General features: G+C 37.2%; 1 protein-coding gene across 39 annotated transcripts in view; it reads left to right on the forward strand.

The window, feature by feature from the left end:
• The window catches only part of RBMS3 (RNA binding motif single stranded interacting protein 3), a 1,216,467-nt gene that overhangs the window by 1,079,569 nt on the left and 110,755 nt on the right, over positions 1 to 26,143 (forward strand). For 15 of the 39 annotated variants that reach the window (XM_078354433.1, XM_078354439.1, XM_078354434.1 and 12 more), the window contains 3 exons: positions 6,273 to 6,319; positions 20,330 to 20,426; positions 22,641 to 22,691. In XM_078354433.1, the coding sequence (XP_078210559.1) occupies positions 6,273 to 6,319; positions 20,330 to 20,426; positions 22,641 to 22,691 (195 nt within the window). Of the gene's footprint in view, positions 1 to 2,904; positions 2,944 to 6,272; positions 6,320 to 20,329; positions 20,427 to 22,640; positions 22,692 to 26,143 lie in introns of all 39 variants that reach the window. The other 24 variants (XM_078354441.1, XM_078354450.1, XM_054246843.2 and 21 more) reach the window with 3 other exon arrangements.

Here is a 26,143-nt window from a genome sequence, read left to right on the forward strand (position 1 = left end):
TCTCAGCCAGTAATGCTCCCTTGCCCACTGCTTACCTCTTGCTGTGCTGCCCAGTTGGTAACAGGCCATGGCTGGGTACTGGTCCATGGCCCTGGGGTTGGAGACCCCTGATCTAGTAGGTTTCTGATCAGTGATGACTTTTATTGGTTTCTCTGAATATCTTAGATATATACACATTCGTATCACATATGAGATCCTCAATTTCTAAGCCAGTGTGTAGCCATTTGAATTTCTGAATTGTTACTGCTTTCCACTCTAGAAATGCTATTATCATTTCCCCTGACTTTTCTTTCTTTATTATTGACCTCCTGCCCGTCCTCACTTTGACCCTTCTGGTTGTAGCCATCCCATTCTGTCCTACTTCTGTATTCTACTGACCCAGCAAAGCTAAATGCACCCTGACATTTTCAAACTTACTTCTGAATCAGTCCTCTGACCTATATTACTTTCACAAATGATATGCCCTTTTTCCCTCTTAAATTAATAATTTAAGACAAGTCATAGAAGACATAATATGCTTTATAAATTAAAGGATCCCCTCACCCTACATTATGAAAATATTTTTACGTACAACGTTTAAAACTCAAAAGTCATGCTTGTAATTCCAGTGCTTTGGGAGGCAAAAGCAGGAGGATCACTTGAGGCCAGGAGTTTGAAAACAACTTGAGTAACACGGTAAAACCCCATCTCTATAAAAACATTTAAAAATAAAATTAGCTCGGCTTAATGGTGCATACCTGTAGTTCCAGCAACTTAGGAGACTGAGGCGGGATGATTGCTAGAGCCCATGAGTTTGAAGTTGCAGTGAGCTACACGGTACTCCAGCCTGGGCAACAGAGTGAGACCCTGTCTCTAAAACATTTAAAGTAAAAATAAAAATAAGTCAAAACAATGCATGAAAGGCAAAAAAAGTCACATATATTTTAGTTATACTATCCCAATATTTTAACATTTTATAGAAATTCATTTTTAGTTTTATTTCTAGTCAGAGACTTTTAAAATATTTGTTTTCAACACATATTGTAGATATCATTTTGTATCATAACTTGCTCACTAAAGGTTTCTAAGTAGAAATACTAGCAAATAAATATGAGCAAAGTTAAGTGAAATTTTACTTCAATAGCAATACCTAGATATTTATGACTCATCATCATTTTAAGTCCCTTCTTACACGTCATTTTTAGTCAACTTATTTTTTATTAAATTTTTATTTACAACCAGTGAACAGTTGTAAATATTGTTAAAATTGGCTACATGAAATGAACACTTTAAATATAACATCCAGAAAACGGTATTGTATTTATCTTTATTAGCTTCTTGAACTCAACTTGTGCTAATTCAGTATACAATATTTAATACAATATTCAACATTTTCTACACATTTATTAAAGTGTTGTTTTAATTCTGATTGTAGAAGACTAGAAATCTTTATAATTCTTTGTTTGTAATTTACCCAATTATGTATCAGAGCAGACCTTAGAAAAGGAGAAACATTAGGCTAAAATATCAATGTTTCATATGTCCATGAATTTCAGTCTGTAACAATATCTATTTTTTTCTTTTTCTTTTTTTAGATGGAGTCTCGCTCTGTCACCAGGCTGGAGTGGCAGTGGTGCAATCTCAGCTCACCACAACCGCTGCCTCCTGGGTTTAAGTGATTCTCCTGCCTCAGCCTCTGAAGTAGCTGGGACTACAGCCACGTGCCACCGTGCCTGGCTAACTTTTGCATTTTTAACAGAGACAGGGTTTCACTATGTTGGACAGGCTGTTCTCGAACTCCTGACCTCATGATCCGCCCACCTTGACTTCCCAAAGTGCTGGGATTACAGGCATACGCCACCGTGCCCGGCGGTCTGTATCAGTTTCTATAAATTTTGCTCCCAAGTTTTTGACCCCCATTTATCGTATAGTCTAAAAATACTTTCAAAAATAGTAAAAAAAAAAAAAATTTCAGTCAGCCCATCTTCATATTGGCTTTGTTATAGCCAATGATTCTCCGCTCCTCAGGTAAGACCAAGCAGTCTACGGAATCTTTCTAAAGTAGCAGTGCCTAGTCCCTAATGTCTACCCTTTAAGAATTATTTCCGTAATTATTATGTCTTGAAAAAAACCTAATCATTTATAGTCATGAATGTCAAATATCTATCTCCTAAGTCAACTGATTTGTGTCAATGAATTTATTAAAAATAAAGATGCATTTGTTAAAAATCCCAATTATTCCAATATACCATTTAAAATATTTTCTTCTAAAATATTTAGCTCTTATAGTAAAAATCTGTCTCGAAGACCTAGAAATGTCCTATGTACCTGAAATACCAAATCAAAACTCAACTGTTATTGAAAAATAACAAAAATGCCCCATTTTATTTTAAATAAAATACAAATGTCTCCAATATACAAATAATGGGAACCTGAAAAACGGAAAATATTTCTGAATCTAATAACTCCTTTTTGAAAGTAAGCAACATGATTAAACATCACTTTTCTACATATGTAGTGTGACATATTCATTTTGTTCCAAGGTATTTTACTTTTTGTGTGACTCTTGAGTTTGTAAACATGCCATAATATTTGGTGATTATGTAATGATGATTTCATGGTTCTAGCTTAGTATAAAGGCAGCTCGACAGATCAGAAAAATTGATTTCCTCTTTTCCTTTGTGGAAAGAGACAAAGGAAATTGAATGCAAAATTTCTATTAAGACCATAATAGAAATATGACTCAAAAATCTGTTACACATGAAGTGGAAACCAGGTGGATCCAAGTGTTAGTTATTGTGCTATTATATTCAGCCATTGGGTTAAGTTCAAACAACCCTTTGTTTAACCCATGCCGTGTTGTTACCCACAGTGTTCCAAAGCCTATGACCTGACACTATCTCTTGTTGTCTCCTCTTGCCAAAGGTACTCAGAGGCAGGACTGTCCCTAGGCAAAATCGTGAAGTAGGTGAATCTTGTATTCATTCCCTACCCTTTTACAATGACAACCTCACCTTAGATTCTCTCCACCTCCCTCTCCCAAGGTACTACTCTAGTTACTCATTCTCCTGGATTTACCTCTGTTTTCCAGGGAGCTCATGCTAACTCCTGTTGCCTGATTACTCTTTGAGTGTATAATGTCCCTGCTCAAAAATACTCAGTAGCTCCCCAAGAGGAGCTGGGCAATCAAGATCCTCCTTCCTTATCTTTTGAGTCTTATTTCCCATTCTCCCTTCCACCCGTTCTACTGAAAATAGCTCACTCGCCTCTCCATTTTTATTTACACACTTTTTTTTCCATGCTATTCCTTTTGCCTGAGCTGACCTTGACCTCTCGTCTCCATCTGTGGAAATCCTACTCATCCTTCAGAGCTCTGCTCAGATGTACCTCCCTATATGCCTTATCTGATCACCCCCAGCCTCTCTCATCTGCACCCTATCCATCCACTCATATGGCACTTTACACATATTGCTTTGTATTATAATATTTATGTATGTGTCTTGTCTCCAGGCACTGTGCTGGGCGCTTTACAAACGTAATCTCTTTTAAATTTCACAACAATCTCATGAGGTAGGTATTATTAAACCATTTAGCAGTTGAAGAAACTGAGGCTCAAATAGGTTAAATAATTTGCCCAAAGTCACACTGCTACGAAGTAACAGCTAGAACTTGAACTAGGTCTGTCTGATATCAAAACATATGATTTCCACTGTATCCTCCTGATGTCAATTCCTTTTCATCTTCAGAATGACAGGATGGGGGTTTAAGATGAAGAAAGAGGTCAACTTAGATTTTTTGCTTAACAAATGTGTGTAGAACAAAGAGATTGTATTGACAATTACTCTATTCTTAGCTAGAATTGATTGGTTAGCTAGAATCCATGAGAAATTCAAGTAAAATGTAAGAAAATATTTTTATCTTAAGTGACCAGAACAAACAAGCATGATAAAAAGAGAATGTTCAAGACATTTTATAGTTCAAGAGAGACTAGATAGCATTGGTCTCTCTGAGTGCTGCAGGAAAATAAGTACAAGGAAAAACAAGTAAATGTGGGGTTGACTAGGGAAGGCTTCCTGTAAGTCCCCAGGACTTATACAATTTGAGATAATTAGTAGACTGAAGATGTAACTATTATCCTAAAGCTCTCATGCACTAATAATATCTCCATTAAATGTAAAGCCCGCCTGTTTTATTCTGCCTGTAGTGCCTCATCTTGGATAAATTAGGAGAGAGAAGCTTAGTGTTCCTAAGAGGGAAATCTAATTCCAAATGGACCACGTTTTACAATGCCCTTCCCAGTACCTGAGACCAGGAAGTCTCAACTAAGCCCTGGACAGCTCCATTCTGTGCTCCGTCTACAGCCAACTTCTAGCTAGTCATGTGGCAGAGGCTTCATCCCTGGGAAGAATTTAAACTTAGAATCTCTGTTCATTTTGACACCACTATCTTTTTGCCTCTCCCATGGTAAAAAACTACAACCTTTTTTTCCATTTCTGCTGTTATATTCTCTTCTCATTTCTCAGTCCCCTAGCTTTGTCATATTACCAGTTGCATGTTTCTTTAACGTGAATGAGATCCTTAAATTTAAAGAGGTCGTGCAGTTATCATTAAACGTGTGTTCTCAGTGCACCTCTGTTAACTTCCGTCATTTCAATTCTGTTTGCAAATTCCATTTCAATTTATGTGTGCTCCCTTTATGCCAGTTCCATTCATATATGGCTCTACACTATTGTTCCTCATACCAATCTTCATAATAATTTAAAATTTGTTATTTATGGAAATAATGCCTGTAATCTAAGCTTGAAAGCAGCAGGCTGTACTGTATATCAGGCCCCATGTTAGAAGCTTGAGAATTTTCATGTCAATTATAAGCTAAATTTAAGGAATTCAATGAGCCCAACAAGAAAACCATCCTCAACCACAATGGAAAATTAAACTCAAACAGGAAAGGTATTTTGCTTTCTTTAAAATGTCTATGGTTTCTTATCCTCTACAAAAGTCTTCATAGCTCTTCCACTTTTTTTTCTAACTTTTTATTTTGAAGAATTTGTAGACTCACAGGAAGTTACAAAATAAATGTACAGTGAGGTCCTGTTTATCTTTTATTCAGTTTCTCCCAGTTGTTTTATTTTAAGTAGTTATAGTACACAATCAAAGCCAGGACATCGACGTTGGTCTAATTCAGTTTTAAATTTGAAAAAAGAAAAAATAAATCCACCCCAAAGATAACCTGGGCAGTTTTAAATTCCATCCAACATTGTAAGCTTTGTAAGTATCAACCATGCTGACAGTCCTGGTAAACAAAGGATGGTATGCCCTTATGGCCACAGAGAAAGTGTCCCCTGTTGTTGGCTATGATACTCAGGTCTATTTTAATTGGGCCAGTGTCATAGCCAATGAATGGAAAGGAGCCCATATCGGAAGACTTGGGTTGAAATCTGGTTCTGCCTCCAAATGTGTGACTTTGAGCAAGTCACTTGACCTTTCCAAGCTTCAGTGTCTTCATCTATAAAATGGAGAAAAGACTCCTCCTGCCTACTTCATAGGATTGCTGTGAGGATCAAATGTGAGGATGTACATGAAGGAACAAGGTAGACTGAATCAGCACTCATGAAATTTATATTCTTTTTAGAAGATACGTCCAGTTATAGAAGTGTGCTTTTTCGGAGGTGGTCTTATTCCTAAAAACAGAACAAAACTACCTCCTTATTAACCATGTGGTCTAGAATTTCCATCATATGTAAATGACCTGTCCTTTCTATCACTCTTATTAAGATAAGAAATAGCAATATATCAGACAAGCACTCTGGAATCACTACCTACAAGCCCCTTAAGCACATGATCTATTTTTAAATAAATACTTTTTAAACATTTTCTCCTTCGAGATTAAATGCATTTTAAGTGGCTTTTATTTTTATTGTAACTGCAGGATTCACTCTTAAGTTTTATCATGCCATAAGGTGTACAATAGGTGTTCCTGACAATAGTGTGAAATGATAAGAATGTGAGGTTAGACAGTGGATGTTTTAAGAAGTAAAAATGGAAATCATCCAAGCTGCCTTGTTTCTTAGTATGTCTGGATATATAATATAAACTCCCAACTCACTGGTATATTCTGGTTTGTGGATAGTAAAACCACTAGTCTTGGCAGTAAGAGTAGAGATATATATACAGGAGAAAATAAACTTAAATCATGGAAAGGAATGATAAGAGTCTGTGTGTGTACTAAGTATTTTGGGCACCACAATAAAAATGTTAAGATCTGTTTTCTTTCCTCTTCATCCTTTATACAGGCTGGCATGGCTTTGACCTATGATCCCACAGCTGCCATACAGAATGGGTAAGTAGATCATATTTTCTCTATTTTGATTGTGAATAATCTTTGAGCTCTGAATCAATACCAAAGAGAAATATTCAAAGTTGTTTTGCTTTTGTTTTACATCCTTAAATGCAAACTTTAAACCAAGCATTTTTCATTGTAATTTTTTTCTTCAAGTTATTCTAATCTCACATTCTCACAGTGCCTCTGCCCATATTAAACTCTGTTTCCTCTCTCTCTCTCTCTCTCTCTCCTCTCTCTCTCTCTCTCTCTCTCTCTCTCTCTCTCTCTCTCTCTCTCTCTCTCTCTCTTCGGAGAACAGGTAAAGCTAGGCTGAGAGAATACTATAACTAGAGATAAGCTTTCAAACACTTTTTGGTGTGTACCCAGGTCAACTTATTCTTTCTTTCTGATGATCAGAGGAATGGTAATGGAGGAAAGTCAAGTTAGTAACTCAGGTGATTACGTCTTCATTTTAATAGGCATCTGGAAATTCATATCCACTTACTTAGAACAAGTCATATAGCTTAAATTTCCTCCTCTGAAAAATAAGTGTGAAACCGCATGGTGTTTCATCTCTAAAATTCTATAACTTCTAAATATCTTTCATTGAAACTTTCTTCTTCCTAATCGCTTTGCTTAGGCTGTTTGCAATTGACAATAATAATTCTTTGGTTGGCTGCTTATTTCTTTTTACCGTCTTTTATGTTGGGAATTTTCCATGGCTTTCAGTTATCTTTCAGTCTCATTAATGAATCAATCATGAAAAAGGTCTCACTGAAGATCAACATAGGGGGTAGAATGAATTAAACTTCATGTTCTATTTTTTCTATTTGGTCACTTGACTCTAAGAAAAATCTGTAGGATATTGAAAGTATTTAAATAATTACCTCTTATTCTGGTATCATTCATTCAGGCAGTCATATATTCAGTAATTCAACAAACATCCAGTAATTAACCCAAGCACAATGCTATCTTCTATAGATTTAAGAAAACGTTGTATGATATGAGGCCCTTTCCTTCAAGAGGCTCACAGTCTACTTCTCCATGAAAAAGTAAACATTAATGGCAGACCAGGGTAGGAGTATAATCCTTTGTCCTTGAGTTGATTAAAATTTCCCTCTAGATTTGAAAATTAAGGACATCTTTTCATATGTCCAATAGGCATTTACTTATTTCCAACAAGGTGCTATAAACTTAACATGCAGAAAGAAGTAAAGACATGGAGAAGCAAGTCTGTTAGAATCATATTGTATATCTGGAGATAAACAACTCAAAAAGTAAAAAATAAGGTATTACATATTAAGTGGTAGTGAATGAAAATAGATGTTATAATGAAAAGGAATGACATTTATTGAACACATATTCTGTGCAAAGTACCTTATATTTATAATTTAATGGTACATGGATTCAAATGAATACATGTGATTACAATTACAAATTTATATTGGAAATTTACACAAAGGAAAACAGAAACAATAGTTCAAAGAATACCTATATGTCCACTAATTAGATTTAATAAGTATTTTATAATATTTTACATGCATACATATGTATGCATGTGTGTGTTATATATATGCATCTACCTAACTATAGTGTGTATTATATATCTATCTATCTACCTATCTATGGTATGTATCTATGTATCTACATGTAAAGTGTACCTAGTTGCCCAAGGCTCTATGTCAAGGATTGGAGATGCAGCAGTGACCAAGACATAACTTATTTCTGCATTTATAAAGCTTATATTGTTAAAGATAGAAATAAAATAACCTTTAACTTTTATACATAACCATATAGTCATTTATTAAATTACAATTGTGTTAAGTATTTTTAATTAGAACTATAGATACTTTTTGCTGGACCATGTCAAAGTGAAATTTAAACATTGTAACATTTCTAACTTCTTACATCTTCAAAAATAAAGACATTAGTAACATGATGACAATATCATTATCACACAAAATGAAATCGGTTCTAATTTCAAAATCTCATCTATTATCCAGCTTATTTTTCAACTTTGCTTAGTTTCCCCAAAATGTATTTTACAGCTGGATGATTCTGAAGCAAAATCAGAAAGTCATATCAAAATACCTTATATGGATTATTTCATTTACTTAATAAATCCCTTTTGGGTGAGTGTTAATATCCCATTTACAGATAAGAAAATGAGGCCATGTAGTCAGAGGTGGAGCAGGGAATCTGTAACACTAAATAGAGCCTGCTGCCTTTGTCATGGCAGGACAAAGGGAAGGCTGTATCTATATGGAAATGATGAGATTTGGCATAGATTATGCAGAATGACTTAGTTTATCAAGGCTAGACATAGGGAAAATGCTTACTGAGAAAGTGGACAGGTATGAATGGAAGTGAGGTTTGTAGGGATTAACAACAAGTTTTACTAGGGTGGAAGTTTCTTGTGAAGGAGTGTAGTAAATTTAAAAGTTTTCTTGGTGCCAGATTTAGAATTTTAAATACTTGGTTTTTACTTCATAAGGCTGGGGAGTAATTATTGGTTTTTTTAGCAACAGAGTAGTATGATATAAATAATGAAGAATATATTGGAGCAGGAAGATCCTCTTAGTAGGAGGCATCTTTAAAGGGATATTTAAATAGTCCAGTTATAAAAGTGTGAGGGTTTGTTCTGCAGTGGCCAGTGTGTGAATGGAAGAAAAAAACCAAAAGGAGAGACAACCTTAAGAAACTTTTCAGTCGTGCATTAAGCAAGTGGCCATCAAACAATCTGTGTTCAAGGTTCTCCATCAAGGGATGGGGACATACTAGTGAATAAGACACACCAAGTCTTTACTCTTCTACGTTGTTAAAGGAAATCAACATTAAAAGTATTTTAGGACTTAGCACCCATTGGTGAAATGCAGGGTGTTATAAAGGGTCTAGTCTTGCTTGAGTGGTTAAAACTTCTCTAAACAAGTGATGCCCTTAGCTGAGCTCTGACAACATTTAATGACTAACTAGATGTTATATCTGATGGCAAAAGAGAGAAACAAAAGGGACCCTGAAGATAGAATCCTAGAAGGACTGGTGTACCATCAGCAGAAAGACAAGGAAATAAAGTGAAGAAAGATGATGATATGGCTAGGCTTGGTGTCCCAACCGAAATCTCATCTTGAATTGTAATCCTCATAATCCCCATGTGTCCAGAGAGAGAGCAGATGGAGGTAATTGAATCATGGGGGTGATTGTTTTCCCCATGCTGTTCTCATGACAGTGAGTTCTCACGAGATCTGATGGATTTATAAGGGGCTCATCGCCCTTGGCTTGGCATTCACTCCTTCCTGCTGCCTTGTGAAGGTGTCTTGGTTCCCCCTCACCTTCCAGCTGTGGTGAATTGTGAGTCAATTAAACCTCTTTTCTTTATAAATTACCCAGTCGCAGGCAGTTCTTTATAGCAGTATGAAAACAGACTAATATAGATGATATGCTTAATTTCAAACATGCCTGATTAATGTCTCACTAAGACTCACTAAATCTCACTAAGACAAACTAAGACTCATTAAGACAAAAAGATCCAAGTCAGTGGTAAACGTAGAATTGAAGTTAGGGAATGATAACTTCTTATGCTTGACTTTAGTCAGTCATTCTCCGATACACAATCTAAAATTCTCCAAAGGCATAATTTCCCAAATACCCTCAATGATTACAAATCTACAGGGAAAATAAATCGAGGTTTCAACTCCTAATCTGAGAAATCAAAGGTGAACTTTGGGCAGTGCAATGTTCAAGGCAGTGAGGTCAACCTAGAACACAGTGAAAATTTCTTTTTTCCTCAACGTCTTCACCTCATATTTCAGGTTGCCACCCCTGGACCATATTGAGGTCACTGTAGGTACATCTGTCAACCATAAATCACCTGAAATATAAAATGTCTTTATCTATACCTTATATTAACAAGGTAACATTGTATCCTTAAACTATTAGTCCATTGAAATTGGGTATATTATCTCTCCTCACTTTATTTTCTTGTCTTCCTGCTAATGGTAGCACCATTCCCTCTCTTCAATACTTCCTGTCCACCAAATATTCCTACCCACTGTTACTAATCTTTCTCAGGGTTTGATCTTTTCTCAATTTCTTTCTTCTCTCTAGTTGTTCTCATCTACCTCTCTTGCTTTCAGGAAATTAGGACTCCCAAGTCTATACTTCAAGTGTGTAACTAGCTTCAGAAATGGATGACCTGTGTTTCTAGATTATTAGGTATTGCTACTAGATGTCTTTGTTCTAAACCAAGGTCATTATCCTCGTTAATACTTCGTAATACAAACTACACAAATTCAAACCAAACACACATATCAAATTTTGTTTTCCTTTGTTTTAAATTGTCTCTAAAGCCATTTAGGCTACGATCTCCACTCCTCTAGACTCTCTCTTATCTTACATTCTTCACAATCAGACTGGTCATTAAGATTTGTGCAATCTATATCTGATGTATATCTTCAACCCAGCTCTTTCTCCTTGCCACTGGTTAAATTTATTCAATCACCATTTCCTACCTGTACTGAGCTTTTTACTACCTTTAATATACCTCCTTCCACTAACAATTTTCACATTCATTTTGAATGACTTTTAAGCAAATATAATTACAGAAATCACCTACCTCCCTGGTTTAAAGTATAAAATGGCCTCTACTAATTACAGAAAACCATGCAAACTCCCTCAGATAGTACGAAGAGAACTTCATAATTTGGTTACTGCAACTGAACTGGACTGCGATTCTTAGAACATCTCATGCTACTTTACACCTCTGTGTCTCGTTGAACATGGAATCCTCGCTGCTTGAGTTCTCATATGGTAAAACTCACTCCCCACCACCACACACACATACACATGCACACACACGCACTTTTTAAAAATACTATTTTCATTTCAAAAACGTCATCAAATCATACCAGGCAGAGCTAGTTACACTATTGGTCACAAGAAAAACAGCTTAAGCGATGGTTAAGAGTGAAAACTTCAGAACCATCCTGCCCAGGAATGATCCAAACTCTGTCATTTCCCAGATATGTGATGATGGAGCCATTGTCCATACTTTAGTTTCTTCCTCTGTGAAGTAGAGATAATCATATCAGTACCTTTCCATAAGACTTTGTAAAGATTAAAGAAATGGGGCACAAAATAAAAATCAGTGTAAATGTTGACATTAGTGTTACACTGTGTTTGGCATTTCCATGATAGGTTTGACAATTAGGCTTTTTATTATGTAGTTACTGACACTCATATCTGTTACAGCTCCCTGCCAAAATGTAACTCAGTGAAGATAGGCACCATGTCTAATTCATTTTCATAGACTGTTTAACCCAGTATTGTGAATGCTAAATCAGAACTATGACCGATGACATCTGCTTGGCTCTAGCAAGTAGACATTAGGGAAACCATCCCCCTCCACCCCGCCGCCTGTCTGTCCCCATGTAACATCCTAACCAAATTCTCCTAAAATACTACACCTAGTTTCACCCAAAGCAGCTAAACTGCACATGAGTTTCTCTGTCCTAAGATAAGAATAAAATTTTGGAAGCCTTGGACTATCCATTGCGTTGTTGGCAACAAGAAGATAGAAATTTTACATTCAGAAATTAAAGAAATAGGAGGATTGTAGCTAAGTAATTTTATTTATTTGATACTTCTTTATAGAAAATATTTTAAAATTGTTTTTGTCATCTTTGGTTTCATTATGTTTTGTGGTAACATTCTCCTAACTAGGACACCAGTAGAACTACCGTTTCTGTGCATATGAGATGTCACACAAATATTTTCTCAACATACTATTTCTTGAGTTAACATTGAGACATCCCTCTTAGAGGTGTGGAAGCTGATTTAAACTAACTACTCAGCATACCAAGGAGCCTAACATCATTGTCCATAATAAAGTATATTATTCCTCATTCACATTGCTGTATTCGATTTAGCCACTAAATCTGACTTAGAGATAAGTAACCTAACAGAAAAATAAGTATTACTTAGAGGAGAGCCTGGTCCCATTTTACATAGAACACAGGATATCCAAGGATATAGCTGCAACTGGGCTGGGGGTGGTGGCTCAAGCCTGTAATCCCAGCACTTTGGGAGGCCGAGGCAGGTGGATCACAAGGTCAAGAGATTGAGACCATCCAGGTCAACATGGTGAAACCCCGTCTCTACTAAAAATACAAAAAATTAGCTGGGCATGGTGGCGCGTGCCTGTAATCCCAGCTACTCGGGAGGCTGAGGCAGGAGAATTGCCTGATCCCAGGAGGCGGAGGTTGCGGTGAGCCGAGATCGTGCCATTGCACTCCAGCCTGGGTAACAAGAGCGAAACTCCGTCTCAAAAAAAAAAAAAAAAAAACGATATAGCTGCAACTTACTCCAATCCAGTTAATATTGTTCAATGTTGCTTAATGCTGATTCACTTGAGTTCAACAAACTTAACAATTTTTTTTCAAGTGTCTGTCCATACTACAGTTTAAAATTTGAAAACGAAAGTGTTCACATCATATGAGGAACAATGGACATATATAGAATTCTAATATGAGATAGAATGTAAAACGATTGCGATTAAACCACAAAGTACTATAAGATATATGTGTGTATTAACTTTTGTCTGTATGAAATGTTTCTGAAAGAGAGTTTCTGAAATGTTTCTGAAAGAGTAGGCAAGAAAGCATGATGGTGATTCTCTGGGAAAGGCCAATGGAGTAGTGGGAAATAGAGTGGAAGGGAAACTTATCTTTCACTGTTTACCTTTTTATATTTTTTTCCAAAAGAAAAATAAAGAAAATTATTTCCATAAGACCATGGAGGAAAGGCAGTTATGTTTTGATGAGGAATTAGGAAGGCTTCTTGACAGTGCAGTGACATGCGCTTTTTCTCTTGGAGAGGTACCACATCCTAGCTAAATGATATATTTTGTGATCCTGCGGAATCCTGTAACTATAAACTAATCCATAGAGCTTTTTGAGCATCTTAAGCAAGTACAGGTCTGAGTTGTAGCTAGTAGGTTAAATCGTGTAAAGAGTTAAGTGTTCTGAATCTCAGAACCTTCTCATTAATACAGAAACATGAAACTGAATTAAAGACTCTCAAAGTTAGCTTGATTGTTATCTAAGGAAGAACAAACATTTCATAACTATACCATGGCGAATCTGTGCTGTTTGCATTTAGGCAGTAGAAAATGTCAGTTCTGTCATCTGCCTGAATCTGTCCAAGTTATCACTTTAAAAATTAGATCAATATCATTTCTATCTAGAGCCCTGAAGGGTAGAGTGAGGAAGTGTCTGTGTCACAACAGAAAAGTAAAAATCTTAATACTTTTTACTATAGGCTAACTTACAAGAATAAAAATGTCCATTCTCTTAGAGCTATCGGGTAAAACTCTGTCATCTGTTTTTACTATTGCCCTACTGCTTTTTTAACAATCCAATAGGAAATTCAATCCCTTTCAAGATGAGCAGGGGAGGTGGGAAATATTCCCTCCCATATTCAAAATCTCATCTTCCCTGTGCCCTTTTCATGGATAGCTGTTGTGTAAAAGCTTCTTGGATTGTTTTATCTGAATAAAATATATTCTTGGGGGAGATGTGAAAAAGATGTTTTCTATAGCATTGGTTTGCTAGCTGCTTTATATGGGCATTTGATATTAAGCAATATGGAAACCTTTTCTTATTATACTAGGAAAGGAATCTAATGTGAAGGATGTGTTGGTATTACAATAAAAATGACCAATAACTTGTTAATCTTATACTATCGTGTTACCCTGAGGATACTATTCATGGTTCTAGCCCTAACAATATTGCCTGTGGACATGAAACACAAGCCAGTGCTGTTTATTTCAGTGTGTAAATGGCATTTTTTTTTTGTATAGTAAAAAAAAAAACAATTCTACCCAGGGGTTACTGATATATTCATGTTATTTTTATTGTCAGTGAAATAAGATTTTACTATATTACCACTGACTGCCAAGTCCCTGAAGATGACTTTTCTGCAGGCAAAATAATGTCCTATTAGTGACCTAGATTTACATTTTCTGAATTTCTGGAGGACACTTGCCTTTAATGCCAAAGAACCAAGTAATTCTTCGCATTCCTTGAGAATATTAAGTTTTTCAAAGGCTAGCTTAGACTTCTGTGGATCATACTTACTTAGTCTCTTACCCACTTTGGCATTTAATATTTTGTTTATGTGAAAGAAACCTCCCCGGAAGTAACTAGCTCATGTGCTTGAGGCAAGGTTTCTCAGTCCTGACACAACTAACATTCAGCACTAGATAATGTTTGTTGTAGGAGCTGTTCTATGCATTATAGCATAGTTACCAGCATCCCAGGCCTTTACCCACTAGATGCCAGTAGCTCCCCACCCTCCTCCAGTTGTGACAATAAAACATGTCTCCAGACACTGCCAAATGTCCTCTGGAGGAGAAAGTCACCCGTGGCTTAGAACCACAAGGTTAAGTGTAAAAGAGGCGCTTGGTATATACAAAATGCTATGAATCTTGGTGAAGAAGTAAACTTGTACCAGGAAAATAACGTGATAAACAAGTCATTCCCACTTTCTGTAACACCATTTGCAAGGCGAGATGCGTATTTTACCAAATGCAAAAACATAAATTCACATGTTCAGAATTACCTCATTTTGTTATTCTGCCTGGAAAGTTCCCCAATAGCATGCCATCTCTGCTTGAAGTATTTATTTATTTATTTATTTTTAACGTGATGTCTGGGTGAAAGGGTTTTCAAACCCTGCCCATGGCAGGGACTGAGAAAAAGCTAAGAGATTGGGAAACAGAGTCTGCAGTTCCCTCCTTGGAGTCTGGCCCTGTGTATTTTCTTTAGATGTGGTTCCTCGAAGCCTCAGATGCAATAGCCTCTCCTGTCACGGATTAAGCCGGGGTTTCCTGTAAATTCATCTGGTGTATATTTGGACTTGAGAAGAGCTTATTTCAGAATACCAGAATTAGGGGATCAAGACGGTATGCTGAGTCTGTGCTTCCCAGAACATTTTCAGTTCTAAATGACTCTCCGAGTTGAGTGGCAGCATTGGAACTTGCTGGGAAGTATGAAATGTAATTCTTGTTTGATGGATAGGATTAGAGCAGATAGAACAAAAATGCATTAAATTTTCCCCCAAGGGTTCTTTTTGCTAGTATCAGTTTACTTGGCTTGCTTTCTTTATGTTTCTGTTCTCTGTTTTCCCCATAGAATTTCCTGTAAACTTTGCCGTCAATCCAATCTTTATTGCTTTCATTTTTAATACTCCGATTGGCGCATTTTACAAAATAGACCAGCCATGCTAAAATGTAATGTGTGGTTTGCTCTGTCTGTATAAGAAGCTGACCCTGGATTCCTACCAGAAATTAAGCCCCTGCACGGTGTATGAAGAAGACTATTTGGTGAGTGGCCTTGGGTGCCTCACATGTCATTATGAGCCCCAAATACTGTTCACTGCCTCACAAATAAGATCTGTCCAGATAAGACCTGGAAGGAATTTTCAGATGCAAACCATGAGTTTCATAGAAAAGGACTGTTTTTTTCCAGTTTCTAAGGCCCCTGCATGCTTAGAAAGTAGGTATATTCGTTAAGCTTCCACTTAGCATTGAATATGTGACGTTGGACCATCTTCTCTGGGCTCTCCTTCCTCAGCTCTCACTCCCTCTTTCAGGGGTCCTTCTCCTATGGTCCTGCCACCCTGGCAATGATCTTCCTGTATGGTAATCACTACTGAATTCCATAAGCTGCTCTGCATTTATTCATTCATTCAACATAGACTTATTAAGTGTCTCCTATCTCCCAGACTCTGTTCTAGGCAACAAGACAGATATATTCTCAACCCCCTTGAAGCTGACATTCTAAAATGAGACGTAGTCAATAAATACATTGTGTTAGTCTGCTCAGGCTGCCGTAATAAAGTGGCTTGATTGATTTGGTGGCTTCAACAACAAAAGTTTATCTTTTCACAGTTCTGAATAGTAAAATTCAAGATCAGTGCAGCCAATTCTGGTAAGGGCTCTCTTCCGTTGGATTGTAGATGGCTGCTATCTTGTTTGTTTGTTTGTTTTTTGAGAAAAGATCTCACTGTTGCCCAGCTGAAGTTCAGTAGCACAGTCCTGGCTCACTGCAGCCTCAACCTCCTGGACTTAAGTGATCCTCCCGCTTCACCTCCCAAGTAGAAGGGAATACAGACATGCATCATCATGCCCCGCTAATTTTTGTATTTTTGTGGAGATGAGGTTCTCGTCATGTTGCTCAGACTGGTCTCAAACTCCAGGGGCTGCTCTCTTGTTATGTCCTTACATGGCCTTTCCTCAGCGTGTGCATGTGAGAGAGCCTGAGTGAGCTGCCTGATGTTTCTTAAGAGAACACTAATCCTATTTAAGGTCCCACCCTTATGTCCTCATTTAACCCCAGTTACTTCCTTAAATACCCAATCTCCAAATACAGCCACAGCAGGGTTTCGAGCTTTAGCATGTACATTTAGGGGGCACACAAACATTCAGTCCATAGCATATATAAAGAATTTTAAAAATTACTTCTTCAGATACTGATAAGAGAATTATAGAAATAAATCAAGAGAAAGGGAGAGAGAACAATTAGGGCAGACATGGCAGTTGCTAATTTACCTACAATCCTCTCTGAAAAAGGGACAGTTGAGTGAGACCAAAAATGAAAAGAGGCAGCGCTATAAAGCTTTGGAGGAGCGAGCATTGTAGGTAGAGAGAATTTCAAGTTCAGTGTAGAGATAAGAGTGAGAATGATATCACAGGACAGAAGAAAGTCAGTTTGGTTGAATCCTAGCCAGCTATGGAGAAAGGGTTAAGAAAACAATATCAGGGCCGGGCACGGTGGCTCACGCCTGTAATCCCAGCACTTTGGGAGACCGAGGCGGGTGGATCACGAGGTCAACAGATCGAGACCAGCCTGGTAAACATGGTGAAACCCCGTCTTTACTAAAAATACAAAAAAAATTAGCTGGGCATGGTGGTGCGTGCCTGTAATCCCAGCTGCTCAGGAGGCTGAGGCAGGAGAATTGCCTGAACCCAGGAGGTGGAGGTTGCGGTGAGCGGACATCGCGCCATTGCACTCCAGCCTGGGTAACAAGAGCGAAACTCCGTCTCAAAAAAAAAACATTATCAGAGAAGTAGGCAATAGCCTGATTGTGCTAGCCAGTACAAGGAGTGAACGTTTTTTTCTCACTGCAATGAAAAGCCTTAGGAGAGTTTTAGGCTGATTAATACACAAATACAGTACAATTTAAGTGACTAAATAGGGAAACTCAAAGGGGTATTTTAGATACTTACCCATCTTTGTTACACATAGTAAATGTTCAATAATTTTTTAAAGTGGAAAGATGAATTTAGCTTACATAAAATAATCTTTTTTAAAAAATCAGGTTTATTAGGGAAGATATAATTTACATAAAGTATATTCACTCTTTTTAGTATATAGTTCTGTGATTCTCATAAACACACACAATCATGTAACCACCACCACAATCAAGGTATAGAACAGATATCTCCCCTTCTCAAATTTTCTCATGCTCATTTGGAATCAGCCCCTTCCTCTACCCCTCTATAGTTTTGCCTTATCCCTAGTGAGATATAAAAAATTATATAGTATATGCCCTTGTGAGTTTGACTTCTTCCATTTATCAAAATTTATTTGAGATTGATCATGTTGAATGTTTCAGTACTTGTTTTCCTTTTATTGCTAAGTAGTATTCCATTGTATGGTTGTGCCACAGTTTGATTGTTAATTCAGGGGAAGGACATTTGGGTTGTTTCCAGATTGCGTCAAGCATGAACAAAGCCTCTATAAACATTTGGATTAAAACTTTTCCATAAACAAACATCTTTCTTTATCTTTGGTTAGTACAGGAAGGTGGGATTACTGGGCCATAGGGAATGCATATGTTTAACTTTAAAAGAGACTGCCAAGCTGTTTTCAAAAATGGGTGTAATGTTTTGCTTTTCCACAAACATTGAAGGAGAATTCCACTTTCTCTGCATCCTTCTCAGCTGTTAGTATTGCCATTCAAAAAAAAAAACTTTGCATTTTCTCTTTTTGTCATTTTATCAGGCGTATAGTGAGTGACTTCTTTTTAAACATCACAACTGTAAATTTAAGGGTCTGGGGAGTGTGGATAGTAGGAATGTAATGTACGATGGGATAACTTTTTCATCTTCAGTATTTTTTTAACCCAAAAGAGTATGATCTTATCTAATCATTGTTAAGAGTTAAAGGACATTAAAGACTATAACTTAAGTACATTTAAGGCCATATCTTTTCTTGAAGACTTTTTTTTTTTTGAGACGGAGTTTCGCTCTTGTTACCCAGGCTGGAGTGCAATGGCGCGATCTCGGCTTACCGCAACCTCCACCTCCTGGGTTCAGGCAATTCTCCTGCCTCAGCCTCCTGAGTAGCTGGGACTGCAGGCACGTGCCACCATGCCCAGCTAATTTTTTGTATTTTTAGTAGAGCCACTGCCTTGAAGACTTTTATAGGAATTAAGCTTGAAGAATTTACTCCTTGAATTCTGACAACCCTGAATTCTAGTCCTTCCTTATTTAATGGGAGTCTCATGGGATGCTTTCTTAGAAAGATAAATCATGGAAGTCTCTACTTAAAATATCAGTAACCGGCCGGGCGCAGTGGCTCACGCCTGTAATCCCAGCACTTTGGGAGGCCGAGGCAGGTGGATCACGAGGTGAAGAGATTAAGACCATCCTGGTCAACATGGTGAAACCCCGTCTCTACTAAAAATACACACACAAAAATTAGCTGGGCATGGTGGCGTGTGCCTGTAATTCCAGCTACTCAGGAGGCTGAGGCAGGAGAATTGCCTGAGCCAGGAGGCGGAGGTTGCGGTGAGCCGAGATCACTCCATTGCACTCCAGCCTGGGTAACAAGAGCGAAACTCCATCTCAATTAAAAAAAAAAAAAATATATATATATATATATATATATATCAGTAACCCCTGAGGTGAGACAAAGTCTTTGTCCCCCAGATTCCAAGGTCAGTCATACTATTAAAAAATATATAATAGTAATTGAGTTTTGCAAAAGTACAATAAAGTGAAAGAATTGTACCGTTATTTCTCACATGCATTTTTCCAATCTCTCCTCACATCACTGACATATTCCATCTCAGGCAACCTGGCTTCATCTATTCTGTGGCTGGCCACTCTACCCTTTCACTTACCAGTAAGACACGGGGGAAACATAATTTAGAATTCTGCTGAAGAATTTGAGCATTTAGCAACTCATGGACTGTACAGTATAGCCTGGGCAGAAATGGAGCCTTCACTTCTTTTCACATCCAGGAGCTACCCTTTAATAGATCTCTAGAATCATCATCCCTCCTTTGATTTGTGAATTCCTGATCTTGTCTAGTAGCATTCTACAACTGTTCAATGAAGGGCTCAGGAGGACTAGAAAATTCAGTGCTTCTTGCAGAGTTCATAGGAGCATGTCATATAGGTTCAGTGTCTCTACCAGTGCCTTGACTTAATCCAGAAAACATTCCTATTCCATCCTAGATACAAATTGTCCTCTTGCTTCTCTTTTCATGGACGAAGTGTTTTCTGCATGAGGGCATGGATCTATGCCTAACATAAAATATCAAGAACTCTCTAGGCACTGATATTTATTTCCTGACTGAAGAGATAGATGCAGTTCTTGTGTTTGTAACATCAGTCACCTTTACAAAACGTGGTGCTTTCATTTTGTCTTTCTTTCAAAGCCTTTTGAACAACACTCATGGCTTGTCTCCTCCTCTTGGTTGGAGATAGTATTAAATTTACCTGGCATAAGGGAGATTTTGTGCAGCTAATTTCATAAGACGACTCAAAGTCATTTCATTCAGAGCTACTTATCTCTCTTGGTAGAATCAATAATGTACATTTCCTGGATGTTTCTGTTAACAGTTGGTGGAAAAACATGCGGGTGGAAATTTGTCTTTCCCGGAGGTGCTTGGTAGCATTTGTTTGGAGGCCAGGCATGTAGCAGCTTCATGAATCTTCTTTTTTTTGTTTTCTGTTTGCAGATTTTATTCTTCACCGTACAGTATTGCAACCAACCGCATGATTCCACAGACATCTATCACACCATTCATTGCTGCTTCCCCTGTCTCCACATACCAGGTATGTCCGATTTACCTGCACTTTAGGAGATACCTTTCTTTCAGTAAGACACTATTTAGAGCCAAAAAGGACACAGTAGAATGAAAAGGAAAAAATTTCTCATACACTTGAATCACATCTTAATGCAGTAATACTCAAGTTAAGAGTTAGCCTGTACTTTCAAGAGCCTGTTTGCATCAGTTCACTGGATAATAAAATCCACTATGCTTTTCATTCTTCCTGCTGAGTTTTTCTGATTATGCTACTTTCAAACAAACCTTAATACAGCTCTTTCACCACTGGGAAATTATTTTGTTTGTTGTTTCTTATTTTGGATGCTCATATTCCCTATTGTGTCTTTTCTAAAAGCATATTTCTAGCAATTCCTTCACTCACTCCAGGATATTTTATCATTGTCATCTCATTTTGTCATGGTGGTCCTGGTAAAGCTACACAGATAGATGTTAAATCATACTTCCCAAGAAACAGAAGAAATTATCAAAGTGGTAAAACGTTGTTTCTCGTCCCTGCCCTTATTTCATTCTCAGTTCCCAAAAGAGACCTCAGGGGTTCCACATGTTGAAATGCTGGAAAGTCTGAGACTGACTGTGTGTCCCCAACTAGATATTATAGCCAGTTAATTCCAAGTACATAAGTGGATTAAAATAGCCACATTTCTCCCTCAAACAATACTCCTTATTTTATTCCTCTGAGTTATTACGTATGTGATGTTAATCTCTTCTCTACCTAATACTGTTCTTCAACAGTTCTTTCCAATTCTAATTAGAAAACACCTATATATATATATGCTGCATGTAGAAAGTGTCTAGTGTCATTTCTTAAAAGTTTAGAGAGAAAAAGAGAATGTAAGTGTGTGTATGCATGTGCTTGAATTTTGCAGATGGTGGAGGTGGATGTTACATAATGGGTAAAACTCTAATGTTGCTGACTGCTACTAATTCAGTGAAGTTTCACCTTGTTCAGTCACTATATACTTCATTTCAGGATATCCCAGCTGTCAGAGAATCAAACTTAAGACTATGTGCACTTTTCCTTAACTGATTCCCCTGAAGCAGATCATTTTCGTTCTTTTTCTGAACTCAGATTCTTGAGACATGTCCGTGGGCAAATGGAATAGATTTTCATTTGAATTGCATTAAACGGTCTCTGAATGGCTGATTTCTTAATTGCCTTTCCTTGGGACCCATGAGGCTATGTGCAGGTGCTGTTCAGTTTTTGTTCTTCCTGCAGGCCTGCCTGATTGTAGTGTGTGTGTGTGTGTGTGTGTGTGTGTGTGTGTGTATTTCCTTTTTTTTTTTTTCCCTAATCTTGGCCTCTATTCCAGCCAAGACCACCCATTAAGCCACAGGGTAGAACACTTTGGTGACATGAATAAAATATTCACAGAAGAATGATTTTACTTGGGAGGGCTCATAAGTGGAATTTAACTCTATCTCCCTTTTCTCAAAAGAAGTGTTTACAGCAATGCTCTATGTTGTTGATTCTCACCTTTCACCAGTTTTTTTTTTTCAATCCAAAGTGTATTGGCAATTCTGTTTGTGTGAGTATATAAAAAGCCATCTGAGTTCTCCATGTGACATTCAGCTTATATAGGCTCTTTTCATTTGGCTGACACATGGTACATTTAAGAATAGTTGGTTGGCTGATACGCTCATTTTTATTTGTTATACCAATTACCATGAGAGAAAACAATTACAAACTTGCTTAACTTGGGTTAAACCTAAATAACTCCCCCAAATTTTTTGGTTTATCTCCAGCTCTCACAACAACTTTTACCACTTGGACATATTTCTAAAATGGAATCACTTGAGCATTTGGTGTTACATGTGATGACAGAAAAAAGGAGAGTCTTAGTGGTCAGCTCTTGCTTCCTTCATTACTTGTCAGGAGATTCCTGAGAGTTGATCTTCACATGGTCTCTGAAACTTTTAGCCTTCAATATCAACCTCAGAATATGCTCCAAGACCCAGCCCGGTCCATGTGGGCACTGAAGTTAGCTCCACTGAGATGGGAAGTTGCTTTACCCTTTACCATGTCTCAGGGACCAATTTAATGAAGTCCAAGAATTCCCTTCTTGCCCTTGGTTTGGAGGACGAATTAACTGTAAAGTCAGATGGACTCCACTTTCTTATGACCTAGTGTGACTCCACTGAACACAAGAACCACATTCTCTCTATGATTACTTTGTGCTAATAAATGCTGTTTGATGCATAGGTCCAGAGTACTTCATGGATGCCTCATCCGCCATACGTTATGCAACCAACAGTAAGTGTTCTCAGTCACCTGAGGCTAATATTTCTATTATCCAAGTACAAGCTTTTGGAATGCATAGAAGCTTTGGGGTAAAGCTTTTGTTATATTATGTAACTCGTTCAGGCAGCCATATTCTCCAGATAAAAAGCTGCTCCTGAAATTCTACAAAAGCATGTACAATAGGTAGCCAGAGACAGACATAACATAGAATTAGATAAAAAGAAAGGGTGAAAAAGCAAGAGAGTGAGAGTGAGTGTGTGGAAACCTTATTGTAAGAAATAGCAATCAACCACTCAAGCTGAGTCTACCATTTCTTATGCATGAGAAATTTCTGCTTTATGCAGGAACTCAGAACTCAGGACAATTAAATGTATTCTACGTGGAAACTCTTTTTGTTTCCCTTCTCTTTCTGATACGCTTCTCTTTCTTTGGCGACAGTCTGATATGCTTTAGGGACAATCTGGAGTATCATAGCCAAGTTTTGACTTGATACAATATGTTTCAAATATGAAGGTAGTTGTCTGCTGATAGATGAAGTTGTATAGATAGATGGCAAAGTGTGTAAATATTTTATGTTAATAACTATAGCAGTTCTCTTTTTCTTTAGTAAAAACTTTCTCCCTGAAAAATATTCAAACACTATTTTCTACTTGCTAGATTTCCCATTTTGTGGCACAATATTACATCAATTCCAAGTGAAAAGTATGACATATTACATTAGAATCTAGACTGAAGGCTAATGATTGCATTTATCTTTGTCTAGGTCTTCTGGGTTTTCTAACTCTATAGAAGTGCAAGATAGAGATTTCAATAGCAACACACTCATGAGAGTGTGAGGCAGGGGAAAGAGCCTTAGACCAGAAGTTGTGTGACAAGGTCTCTGGTGACTCTTCTGGGTATGCTCACACCTGTGCATTTGTTTCCTTTTCTGACATTAGATACTTAGTAGTGCTTTTGTGAGGATCGAGTCAGAGAACATATGTAAAGACAATGTAAAAAGTATAGCATGCTATGCACTACTGTTATCATTGTCCTCATTATTATGGAATGTGTTCATTATACAAGAAAGAGGCAGTGCTAAATTTTAGCCCCTTTAGAAGATATATGTAAATAAGGTAGTATATATTAAAGACCAGGGAGCTAAATACACAGGCATCCTTTTCCTGGACTCAAAGAATTAGAGAATCTGGTTTTCACATTCGAGCTGTATTCATTTTTTTTTTAAATAAGGAAGCTTCCATGTTGCTCCAAACATTTTGATAGTTTGTTTTTTATTTAAAGAATAAAATATATGTAGTTAACACAGCAGAACTTTGGTTCATATTTTGTAAATCCCCTTATTTACTATTATTTACATACCTTGGGGGCTTTTTATCTGGTCTGTGGTCTATAAATCATACCAATATGCAACACATCCAGGCTACACTTTTCTGTCCAAGTCATAAGGTAAAATTCAGTATGTGCTGCCAAACCAACATGCAGCATAGCGAAGACCGATCCAACAGAGGAAAAGGAAAGAAGTCCTGTCAGATTCTCAAGAGGAGACTTTCTGGAAGGAAGCAAACCACCTTTTAAAAAATGTGTTCATCCGTAAAGCACTAATGCTAACTTAGTCTTCATATTGAGTTTTAACATCACCTCTTTGTGGCCGAAAGGAGTGCACATCTGGCAAAATCTGAATATTTTACCAGATGTCAAACTATGTAAGATTCTTCAGTACTTCCAGATCCGTTAGGGGCAGGGAAGAAGGTTGTGTGGGACTATTTCAGCTGCCACTCGGGGCCTTAACAAAGGTTTTCACACTCCTTCTTTTCTACCCAGTAGAGCTTCAGCCTCGTGTTTGCATGTATTATTTCTGTGTGTATATTATTAGTGTGTGTGTGTGCACATGTGTGTATACTTTAATTTGGCCCTTTAGATTTTCCTTGCTGTGACTACTACTCAGAACTGATACCACTATCACTTCCCATGACTAGATTATGCATTATGCTTGAGCTTAGGCCACTAAGTTTAAATGTAATGTTTATGGCTGGGGTGGATTCCTGGAAAAAAAAGAAGTGGCTGGGCCACCCACCACTTTGGAGTAAACGGTTAAACAGTCTCATGAAAATGCAGAGTTTGTACCCTCAGTCTTTGCCCTGTAATAATCTTGCTGTTTGTCCATATCACAGAAGTAACTTTACCCCACTGCCTTTAATTTTATCATCAAAATGAGGGTAAATTACTCTATGATACTAAAATGTATATGAAACTAAAATATAAAAATATTTAAGCCATCTAATACTACAAATCTAAGACTACAGAAAACCTGAAACTAGAAGAATTAATGAGGAACTTGATGATTAAGAGCATGGATTCTTGGTTGAGCTCATTAGGACAGGAAACGCTTCTTAGCAATGGGGTATTGAATGATTTACTTCAACTTTCTGGGCCACAGTTTTCTCATCTGTAACATGGACATAATAATACATAAATAATTATGTTTTGTTCATTACATGAAATAATGCATTAAAACTCTTAAAATAGTTTCTGGAAGATGGCAAACACTCAATAAATTATTATTATTTGCTTATATTAGTAGACTTCTTATTATGCTTTAAATTATCCCAGTTTTATCTAATGAGTGTTGTTAGAAGAACAAAGTTGAAAATAAGCAACTTTGTTGAGAATCATCTATTTCTTCCACATCCATAGTGCTCATTACCTTACTTCGCTAATGAGTTGGGTGGAGAGAGACTCTGGTTATAAACAAGACAGATTGCTTAGATTGGTACTTATTTCATTAAATTTCTAAACATTCAACACCTAATACTTAAAAAAAATTGCTATTGAGAATCTCTTTATTCAGTAACTGGAGACCACTTTACAAATAGATTCAAAGTGTCAAAATCTATATCTCGAATACATTGCCCATAATTCCAATTTGCTTGCAACTTTTTTCTCTACCACATTTTCTCTTTCCTCATTTTATGGTAATTTCATCCAGGAGCTTTCATTGTACAGAAATATACCTCCCCCATCACCAAGCATGTACACTGACTCCTGAGTTGGAGCTTGATATATCACCTAGGCTAGAAGCCCTTCAGGTTCTCTCTCAGGCTTGACTTGAAGGGCTCTGATGTCTCAATCTGGTTTGTATCTGGAGAGAAAACAGTGCTTCCGTGAAGTTCTGAAGTAGAGCACAACCTCCTTGAGCTCTTTGCTAGGGAGGATGAATGGGTAAACTGATGTAGTAACAATTGGTAAGAGAGAAATGAAGTGGCACAGAGAAGGAAAGGGAAGAGTAAAGGCACGAAAGAATGGAAAACATAAGCATATAGTGTCTACAGTTTACCACTGATATTTGTTTTCTTTGGAGATTTAATTTTCTAAATAGCACACTTGCAGATTTAGTAAAAAAAAGTACTCTGGTAAGAAAAGATAGACGTCTTCTTGCACGGGTTATAATTCTGCTGTTTTTGAAA

Source organism: Callithrix jacchus, chromosome 17 (assembly GCF_049354715.1).
Source record: "Callithrix jacchus isolate 240 chromosome 17, calJac240_pri, whole genome shotgun sequence".
NCBI classification, from domain to species: Eukaryota; Metazoa; Chordata; class Mammalia; order Primates; family Cebidae; genus Callithrix; species Callithrix jacchus.